The sequence below is a fragment of the Podarcis melisellensis genome, assembly GCF_964234715.1.
Source record: "Podarcis melisellensis genome assembly, chromosome: 6".
Classification (NCBI taxonomy): domain Eukaryota; kingdom Metazoa; phylum Chordata; class Lepidosauria; order Squamata; family Lacertidae; genus Podarcis; species Podarcis melisellensis.
Window position 1 is genome coordinate 39,420,191 of NC_138538.1, and position 9,580 is coordinate 39,429,770.

General features: G+C 43.8%; 1 protein-coding gene across 2 annotated transcripts in view; it reads right to left on the reverse strand.

Annotated features, from left to right (window-relative positions):
• The window catches only part of IKBKE (inhibitor of nuclear factor kappa B kinase subunit epsilon), a 34,754-nt gene extending 26,145 nt beyond the window's left edge, over positions 1-8,609 (reverse strand). The window contains exons 1-5 of one of the 2 annotated variants that reach the window (XM_081916335.1): positions 8,343-8,609; positions 6,239-6,354; positions 4,042-4,182; positions 1,004-1,133; positions 203-384 (exon numbers count right to left, since the gene is read on the reverse strand). In XM_081916335.1, coding sequence (XP_081772461.1) covers positions 203-384; positions 1,004-1,133; positions 4,042-4,182; positions 6,239-6,325 — 540 coding nt within the window. In that variant the 5' untranslated portion in view covers positions 6,326-6,354; positions 8,343-8,609. Of the gene's footprint in view, positions 1-202; positions 385-1,003; positions 1,134-4,041; positions 4,183-6,238; positions 6,554-8,342 lie in introns of both variants that reach the window. The other variant, XM_081916334.1, reaches the window with a different exon arrangement.
• Positions 8,610-9,580: the final 971 nt, after the last annotated feature.

Consider the following 9,580-nt stretch of genomic DNA (forward strand, 5'->3'; position numbering starts at 1 on the left):
CCCATTAAACATTCCTTTCTTCTGGAAACAGAAGACTGCAATGTCTACTCTGGAATGACCCTATTTTTCTATTTAAAAAAATGATCCAGCTCTCTGTGTTCCAGCTGCAAAAAAGACACACACACCCCCGAATTATCTGTCAGTAGGAATCTTCAGCCTTCTTTTACTAATAAAAAATTCTCCAGCAATCCACTTTACTCACAAGATATTCTTCTGTCCCATAAACTGATTCAAACTTTTCATCATCGTCTAGTTCTCGGGCAGCCCCAAAATCAGTCAGTTTGTAGATATTTTGGTTATCGTCTCCAACCAGCCTCATGATGTTTCCGGGTTTGATATCTCTGTGGACAACCCCATTCTGACGGAGATGGTTCATGCCAGCCACTAAAAAAGGAAGAAAGATGTGATCATTCTTCTATAAAAAGGCACTAACAGGAATCAGAATTTTCTGATTTTTCTGGGCTTTCTCCAATGACAAAAGTAACATGAAGATACACAATGGTCTGGTTCACACGTAATGCTAAACCATGGTTTATTAAACCATGGCTTAGATCTATGGTTATAAGTTGCTCATTAACCAATACATGGGGGTGGGCATTGGAACTGGAATGGGACTGTTTGTGGTGGAGGGGGATTTATGTATTTGTCCCTATCAGGGTCCTGATTGGAATTGATCCTTGCAGACCATGGCAGATTTCACTTGTGAATAGTTTATGTAGGAACATGTGTGAGGTGGGGGCAACAGCAATCAGGGCCATGTCAGGGGCAAAGGCCCTGGGAAGCCCCCACCTTCCCATACTGTGATCCTGATCCAGCTTGGCTGCCCACCTGCTTGCTACTTATGTTTAAAAAAGTAAACACACCATCGCTAAGGCCATGAATAATGTCACATCTAATTTGGCACTGTATTGGAACACAGGAAACATTACGTTTGAAGGCTGTGCAAAGTCATTTGTAGGATGTAAGATTCATCTTGGCCCACAGAGCAGTCGCACTTACTTACCTACACAGTGCAACACTATGAGGAACTCTGATTCTGACAAGCCAAAGGCATTTTCTGGGTCTTCTAAGAGGCTCAGCAGGCTCCCACCTGAACAGTACTCCATCACCAACACCTTCTGTTTGCAGCTTTCCTGTGTTTGAATTTGAGGGCAAAAATGAAATCCCACCTTATGGGGGTTGAACTGTATGCCTGATAGAATGCACTCAATTACAGAATGTGCTAGTGCTTCAATCATCTCATGCTGCAACAGCAGAAGCTAGCATAAATCCCCTGCAAGACTAAGGGCACTAATACATGTCATACACAATACAACTGATGAGTCTGGTTATCTGAAGGGGAAGATAAAGACCAAGTGGGGAGGGGGCTTCTTAAGCCTTTCTCTTTATGCTGTTTCTTTCCCCTGCTGAAAATCCACAAAGCTGCTTTTAACCTCATTGGTAAAATACGGGGGCTTTAATCTGTTCTCCTAAAAGGTAAAAGCAGTTGAGAGCAAACGGGTGTGCATGCGTTTTGTTTTAGCTATCACCACATGTAGTTTCAGAAAAGAGCTAACTGAAAAGAGCGAAGTAATGGGAGCAAGTAAGCAACTCTTAGACACAGCCCAGTCCCTGCCCATTTGATGTACTTCATCTCTGTGTGTATCTTGAGTCTCTTTCCAAATGATAGGATGGAAGTAGCATGCAGAAGGAAGTGAAAAGGAGACCGTATAAGAACATGATCTGAAGTCAGTAAGGGTAAATTATCCCTGTGTATATATCTGGGTTTGAGCCCCAAGGTCCTGTTGGGTCAGCATCTTAAAGCACATTCCCACCGTAGGATGAAAATGAGTCCTCTTGGTCATAGCAATGTTCTCAAGTTAATTTCTATCTGCATATTATTTAACATGAGAGCAGTCCTCCTGGATCAGACCAAAGGCCCATCTAGTCCAACATTTCTGTCGTCATTTGGCCAACTGGATGCCCATGGGAAGCCCACGAGCAGGATCTGTGTGCAACTGTGCTCACCCCATTCGTGACTCACTGTAGTTCACGCAACCGTCACACATGCTGATAACAGGGGTTTAGCATGCAGCAATGTCTGTTTTTTTTCTTCAGTTAATTACAGGTGCAGGGGATCTGGTTTTGATCAGGACTACAGCTCATGGGAATTCAGGGAAGATTTATTCCTTCCTTTTTTAGACATGATTAGGACAAACCTCCCCCCCCCCCAATCTATGGGGGCGTGTAAAGTTCCCATTAGTTTCTAACCCTGGTAGCTGTGCCAGAGAGGGTGGGATTTTTTCATCCTGATCATGGCTGGGGAGGGAAAGGATAAACTCCTCACATACGGTGATCTGTTAAAAATTGGGATGGGCTGCATCTGGAATGTAACTTCCACACAACAAGTCACTAGCCGTTAAACGCACACTTAGAACAGATTTGTCACAACGCAGACACTTGGCTGCTTCACTGCCCCTGGACTGGTAAGATTTTCCAGTCTACTAATTGCTCATTGCGTATAGACTGGATGGGTGACAAAAGCATTTAGCACTCAAAACGACGCCTTTGCTTTTCATTCCTAGGAGTGACATATGCTGAGACTGGTCCTCAGGAGAGACTGCAAAAGATAGAATGGCACAGTAAACTTGGAAACCAGGGGCAGCACAATCCAATACAATCCAGCAGGCAGAGGAACTGCCTCTTATCCTTGTTTGCATTTTCTACTTCCTTCACAGCTATGAACACTCATTCCTCTATTCCCTTATGAGCGGAATTCCTGCCCCGCCCGCCCCCCAATTCATCAGTGTACTTAGGCTCAAGTGTTCTTAGGCAAAAAGAATAAAAAAAACTACACAGTACAGCTCTCCTGAAACTATACCACTTCAGAACGCAGGTAGGAAAAAATGTATGATTGAATTCTGTGTGTTCCTAAGTTTCGAGTTAAAAAACCGCCCTGCCTGTAGCACACTAGAGTCTTACTGTCTTACTGGCTCTCTACAAGCTGAGAGGACCTTATTATTATTATTTAGGAAAAGCTCCAATCAGACAATTTTTTTGTTCAGAGGTAGTCAATGTGGCATTTAAATCATCCCTATTTAAGGTTGATGTGAGTTATGGTCTAAAACACCTGACAGGTATTACATTGGCTACCCTTGCCTGAGTTGCTTTTCCCCTAATCTCACTGTCTGGAAACACTTTCAAACCTCAGGATTTTGAGAGGTTAATAACATTCTGTGGTACACAGATATGGAAGGGAAATTCCCAGAAAGATGTAAGCCATTGGCATGTTGTAAAATAGGAACATAGGAAGCCGCCTTATACCAAGTCAGACAATGAGTCCATCTACCTCAGTACTGTCTACTCTGACTGGTAGCACCACTCCAGGATTCCTGGATTCCCAGTCCTACCCTGATATGCCAGGAACCTTCCTACATGCATGGAATTTCCCTTTTTTTATAGTCGCTGCACACAGATGCTCTACCACAGAACTATGGCCCTACTCCTTCATTGAAAATGGATGTTCATAAGAAGCCCTGGCACAAATTAAGGCAGCAGTAGGGATCCTTTGATGGGCTAGCAGGTCAGCAAGTGCCTAAATCAAGGGTACCCAAGTGGTGTCCTCCAGACAAACTCCTAACTCCCATCATGCTGGACTTACAGGTCATGTGGGCTGGGGCAGGTTGGAGCTGCAGTCCAAGCACATATGGAGGGCACCACACTGCCTACCTCTGATCTGAATGCTGTGCCGAAGAAGGCAATGTTGTCCAACATGCTGGTGTGCCATTGCCAAAAATAACCAATAATTCCACATGGCACATTTAGTATAAACAAGTGACCTGATAAACAGAAGTGCTGTTCAGGCAAGGCTAAAGTAACAGTATGCTATGTGTGGAGGGGAGAGCATATACACACTGTATAAACATCCTTGATAAACAAGATTCAGTAATCGCAGTGTTCAGTTAAGATACATTTTAGTGGGGTGTTACACAATGCCACCATTATTACACCAAACATAACACATATATCAGCCTTTGTTTGAGAGTGAAACCCACAACTTACAATCTCTTCCACGGCAAAAAGCTTGACAATGTTCTGGTGGTTTAACTTCCTCAGCACCTCAAACTCCCTTATCTGCACCTCCTGAGGTCTCATGTAACTGGCATTGTTGAAGACTTTCACAGCAACCAGTTCTCCTGATTTCTGGGGGGCGGGGGGGGGGGAGGAAACAAAGGGGAGGGTTTCAGGAACCTTTATTCATTCTATATGACCCTGCAGCATGTAAACATGAACGAGGAGAGAGGCACATCTCCAAAACATGCAGCAGACAAGTTACCATATTTTGTTTACTTATTCCCATGGGTTCCAGCTATTTCACTTGCTCTGTAGAATATTCTGAAGTGATTAACAATTTTAAAAACCTAGATTCAAATCCAATACAGATACAGATTTCATTTACAGTGGTGCCTCGCAAGACAAAATTAATTCGTTCTGCAAGTCTTTTCATCTTGCGAGTTTTTCGTCTTGCGAAGCACGGTTTCCCATAGGAATGCATTGAAAATCAATCAATGCGTTCCTATGGAAACCGCCTTCAGACCAGGTCCGGGGACTTTCTGTGGCACTTTCGCCGGCGGGGGGCAAAAGTCTTTGCTCCCCCCCGCCTGCCTTCAAAAGCCGTCGGGGAGAGCGGAGAATCGCAGCGCGTTTTTCCGCTCTCCCGGGAAGGCAGGCAGGGGGGAGCAAAGACTTTCGCCCCCCGCCGGCCTTCAGAAGAGGTCCAGGACCTCTTCTGAAGGCCGGCGGGGGGCGAAAGTCTTTGCTCCCCCCCGCCTGCCTTCAAAAGCCGTCCGGGATAGCGGGAAGCGCTTCCCTGCTATCCCGGACCGCTTTTAAAATGCTGGCGGTGGGGAGCAAAGCCTTTCGGCCCCCGCCGGCCTTCCTGGACCTCTTCTGAAGGCCGGAGGGGGGGGGGAAAGGCTTTGCTCCCCACCACCAGCATTTAAAAGAGGTCCCCGGAGATTTCCCTATGGGCTTTCTTCTTGCGAAGCAAGCCCATAGGGAAAATCGTCTTGCGGGTTTTTCATCTTGCGAGGCATTCGTCTTGCGGGGCACCACTGTATATAGTTTGTTCCTAGCACCCAAGGTGCTCAGAAATAATAAAAATGCAATAAAAAGATCTATAAGAAGATAAAAGAAAAAGAGCAGATAAAGCTTGTCATCCAAAGAAAAAGGAACAAGGAGGAGGGGGATAAATAGTGAGCAGGTGAAAATGAGCTGTTGCTTTAAAAATTCCCAGACCTAGTTCCAGAGGCTGGAGGCCTGCTTAAATAAAAAAAGTATAGGCATTTTGATGGGAGGCCATAAGAAACACAAGAAGGCCTTCCTAGGAAGGGAGTGCCAAAGTCTGAGCAGAGCCACTGGGTATACCTCATCTCAGAACTCCCCCAAAAGTGTCCCAGATATTGGTAGGACTGAGAGAGGAGCCTCTGCAAAAGATTTCAAAATTTGATCAGTCTTCTATGAGAGAAGTTGTCCCTTCACATTACCTGGTCTCAAGCCAGGGCTGTATAGGTCACAATCGTAGCTTTGAACACACTAGCCATTTGTTTAATGCACCCCTACACACAGTGGCTGTGAATTTTGCTACATCAGCACAAACTCTTCCAAAGGCAGAGCTCTGCTCTGCTGTCACACTCAAGATCGCAGCAGCCACATTGAGCATGATTGTGCTCCAAGCGGCCATGTTAAAGACAAATGCATTAATAGGGCCCGTGGTGGCATTTTTTTCTAGAAGCAACCCAGTTTTCAGGCAAAAACTCTGCCACCATTTGTTTCTCATGAGAATGAGCTACACTTGAAACAGCCCTGACAATAAAAATCACAAGACTTATTATGGTAAAAAAAAAAAAGCAAGTCTAGCTTTCTAGGCGCATGCCAGCTCTCAAATCCTCTTCTGATCTGGACTTGGATCTTCAAACCAGTTCTTAACTAAACCATATAACCTTCATCTGCCTCACTTAGGTATGCTCTGCTAATACTCCACTTCCCATTATTTAAATTAAATTGGTTGGATCATGACTAAATTATGTCCCCTTGACTCAAATCTGTATCCAACCCAATGTATTTATGCCAATTATGTTATGTTCCAGCTCTAAGACTCGTTCTACCGTTATGCCTCAAATTTATGTTGTGTAATTGCTTTGCTAAGTGAACACCACACTCACAGGGCATCCTAGTTATATATATAAAGCCTCCTCACCTTGTTACGGGCTTTGTACACACTGGCTGTGGCACCTTGACCCAGCACATCATCCGTTTTCCAGAGGTAGTTCAGCGTGCTTTGCATGGCCAGAAAGGCAGCGGTCTGCTTACGAGCTGCAAGGTAGATGGAAGCAGGCAGCAAATGTCACCAGCAGGCAAGAAACAAGCTGGGTCAGGTTTTCCATCAACTGAGCAATTTCTCCTCTCACTTATGCAAAATGATGTTGGGAAATCCAAGTCTTCAGATCCCTTTTCCAGGAGAGACTCTGAATGCAAGTAGTTGAAGGAAGTCTGAGGTGGGATAGGAAACCACCTGGAGCAATAAGCAAAATGGTCAGGGCACTCCAGCGTGGTGCAGCCACCCTAACCCTAACCCTATTGTTAGTTCAGAAAGCAAGAGGATTGCAAAACAGCAGGTGAAAGAGGAAATGCTTGGCTTCTTGCATAAAGACTAATGAAATTCCCTGAGTTGCAGCAACAGTGTGTTATGATTAAGATTTTATCTCACTAGTTCCTCCTCAAAGACATTAGTATCTCTCGTGGCCATTTTCTACTTCTTATTTTAAATGGCTAAGCACCTCAAGCTAACCCTTAAGATAGAAGGCTGAATGCTTATTAGAATAATCTCATTTGGAAATCTAGTATATATTTGCATCCAGATCTGCATTGCGGCTAGAAACAAGGTGTAAGGTGATGCCCAGAGAACATCAGTCTGGTGATAATGCAGATCTGGAGCCAAAAATATACTTGGCACCTGATTTTCACTGCTACACTACATCAGCACCACTTTCAGCCATTTAATATTCTACGGTACTACAGCATTTGGTAGAATTCCTGAATGATCTGAGGCTTTCTAATAAATTTCTAATAAATTTAGGCACCAGGCACTAGTTCCTCTTCAACCAGACCTTTGGCTGATTGCTATTCTACAGCCTTTTAAAGGTGTCTGTGGAAAGGGGGATTATTGTATTGCTGTTTTGTTTTTAATTACTTACTTGTTTTTATTCCACACTTTATTCCGTGAACCACCCAGGGAGATCTTATGATGAAAGGTGATATAAAAATAAAATAAAATAAAATAAAAAAATAATAGTTCTTTTGGGCAAGAGCCTTAGCTCAGTCTTATAGCATCTCCAGGTAGGACAAGGAAAGACTTTTACCTGTATCCCTAAAGAGTCACTGTCAATGTAGACAAAACAGTGCTGAATGAACCAGCTGCCTGCCTCAGTACTGTATAAGAAAGTTCCCCATATTCTCTATACTGTGGTACCTCGGGTTAAGTACTTAATTCGTTTCAGAAGTCCTTTCTTAACCTGAAACTGTTCTTAACCTGAATGAATTAAGTACTTAACCTGAGGTACCACTGTATTGGATGTTTTATTACCCTGAGCACTGAAGGAAACAGCAGATACCAGATACAGTACCACTGTTTCAAAAGAGGTGTTTTGCTACCTATGGTAAGAACACCATTTAGCATTCGTTATGGAGGCATGAAAAGAAGACAGATTTATATTAGCATGTAATGTACTTCAAATAGATGTGGTCATGTTAAAGCGCATTAGCACCTTTGCTTAAATGGAAGCATCCAGACTCCACTCTGGAGAGAACATCACAGTCTTAAAAGATATTGAGACTGTGGTGTTAATGCTGTGATGTTAATATCCATTATATAGGTGTTCAGGGCATCAATTAATTTAATAAATAAATAAATAAGGTATTAAGATTAAATGAACAATTGCTGCATCCTCTGTGAAAAAGTCTCATAAGTGCCTCTGGGGCTCATTAAAGAAATATAGCAAATGTTTCCGTATAAAACCTGCTTCCACGAAAATACACACCCCACCTTTGCATCTCTCTAGTCCTTATATGCGTTCCTTGCATGCCTTGCGGAAAGTAAAAAAAAAAACATGCCAAGGCAATTCAAACACGACATTGCAGGCAGGAACAAACACACCAAAGTACAGCAGGATAGGATTTGCACCCTACAGGAAGGAAGTGTACAGGCACCGTTCATCTCCCACAACTGCCGGACGCAAGGGAGTAATAAATCAAGCAGCTCGGTTGCAGATCTTCACAGGTATATTGCGAGCAAAGGATCCTACCTGAAATTGGACTGTCGGTTCTCTCCAGAGATCGCAGCTCAACTTCCCCCCGAGGGACTTGCAGGCTTGGTCAGCGAGACCCCATGCAAGCTCCACGCAGGCGACCCAGTCAGTTTGCGGCTCCTCCGGCTGCCCCACAGCGACTTCCTGCTTTCCTTTTCTCTTAAAGGTACACACACCCGTCTTCTCGGCCCTCCCCGCAGCAGCCGGCGGGAGGAAACAGGCGCCGGCTGTACCCTGTACCAAATCCTCCTTCACTTTCCTCACCTCCGCGCCGCCACTCACTGCCGGATTTACGTATAAGCTATAGCTTAGGGCCCCACTCTCTTGGGGGCCCCAAAAAAATGTAAAGAAAAAAACACCTGGATGTACATTTCCAAAATATAAGATAAAAAACAAATAAAATAAAACCTACATACAGCAAGTGTTTTGTGTTGTGTAGGCTCCTGTGGCATAAGTAATAGGCCCCGCCTGCTCACCTGCTCCCTAAAATATCACTGGTTTGCTATTATTATTTCATGTTTTAGCAAGTTTCTAGAGACTAGATTATGCGTCTTTGTAAATTGTGTTTCTAAAGGAACTTTAGTTATTGCCAAATGCCAATGTGTTTGCATTATTAAGTTCTGAATAAAAAATCATTTTAAGTTAGAGCTTAATAATTATTTCACTATTAATATACTTATTCTTAATTGTACTTCAGTTCAACAATTACTTTGATAAAATACATATTTTGTTATGTGCAAATGGCTTTAGATACCTATTAGGTCCATAAATTACCATATATTCAACACAAAAAACAGCAACAATTTGTTGTTGACAGGACAACTGGACATATAAGGGCCCCATTACCTTCAGTAGCTTAGGGGCTCATCAAACCTAAATATGGTCCTGCCTGTTAATAAACCTTTTAAAGCAGACTTGCAGCACCTGCCCCTTTCTGCTTGAACATGTGGAAGCCCACTCCCCAACAATTAAGTGGCAGCATTATTAATTCTGGAAATTAAAAGTAAAAATAGCCAGCAGAGCCCTTTCTCTTCACTCCTTTTTTTCCTCTCTGCCGATCTCCACTTTCTCTCAGGGGTCACTTGTCAGGGGCCACTCAGTTGGAGGCGGGGCTGAAGCCAGGAGTGGGCAGGGCCTCCCTCAATTTCCCAGTCACTTCTTACACCTCCTCTTCTACAGGCTGCTTGAGGGGGAACAGGTTGCTCTTGCTAGAGGTCAGCACTGCCTGCTGGCCA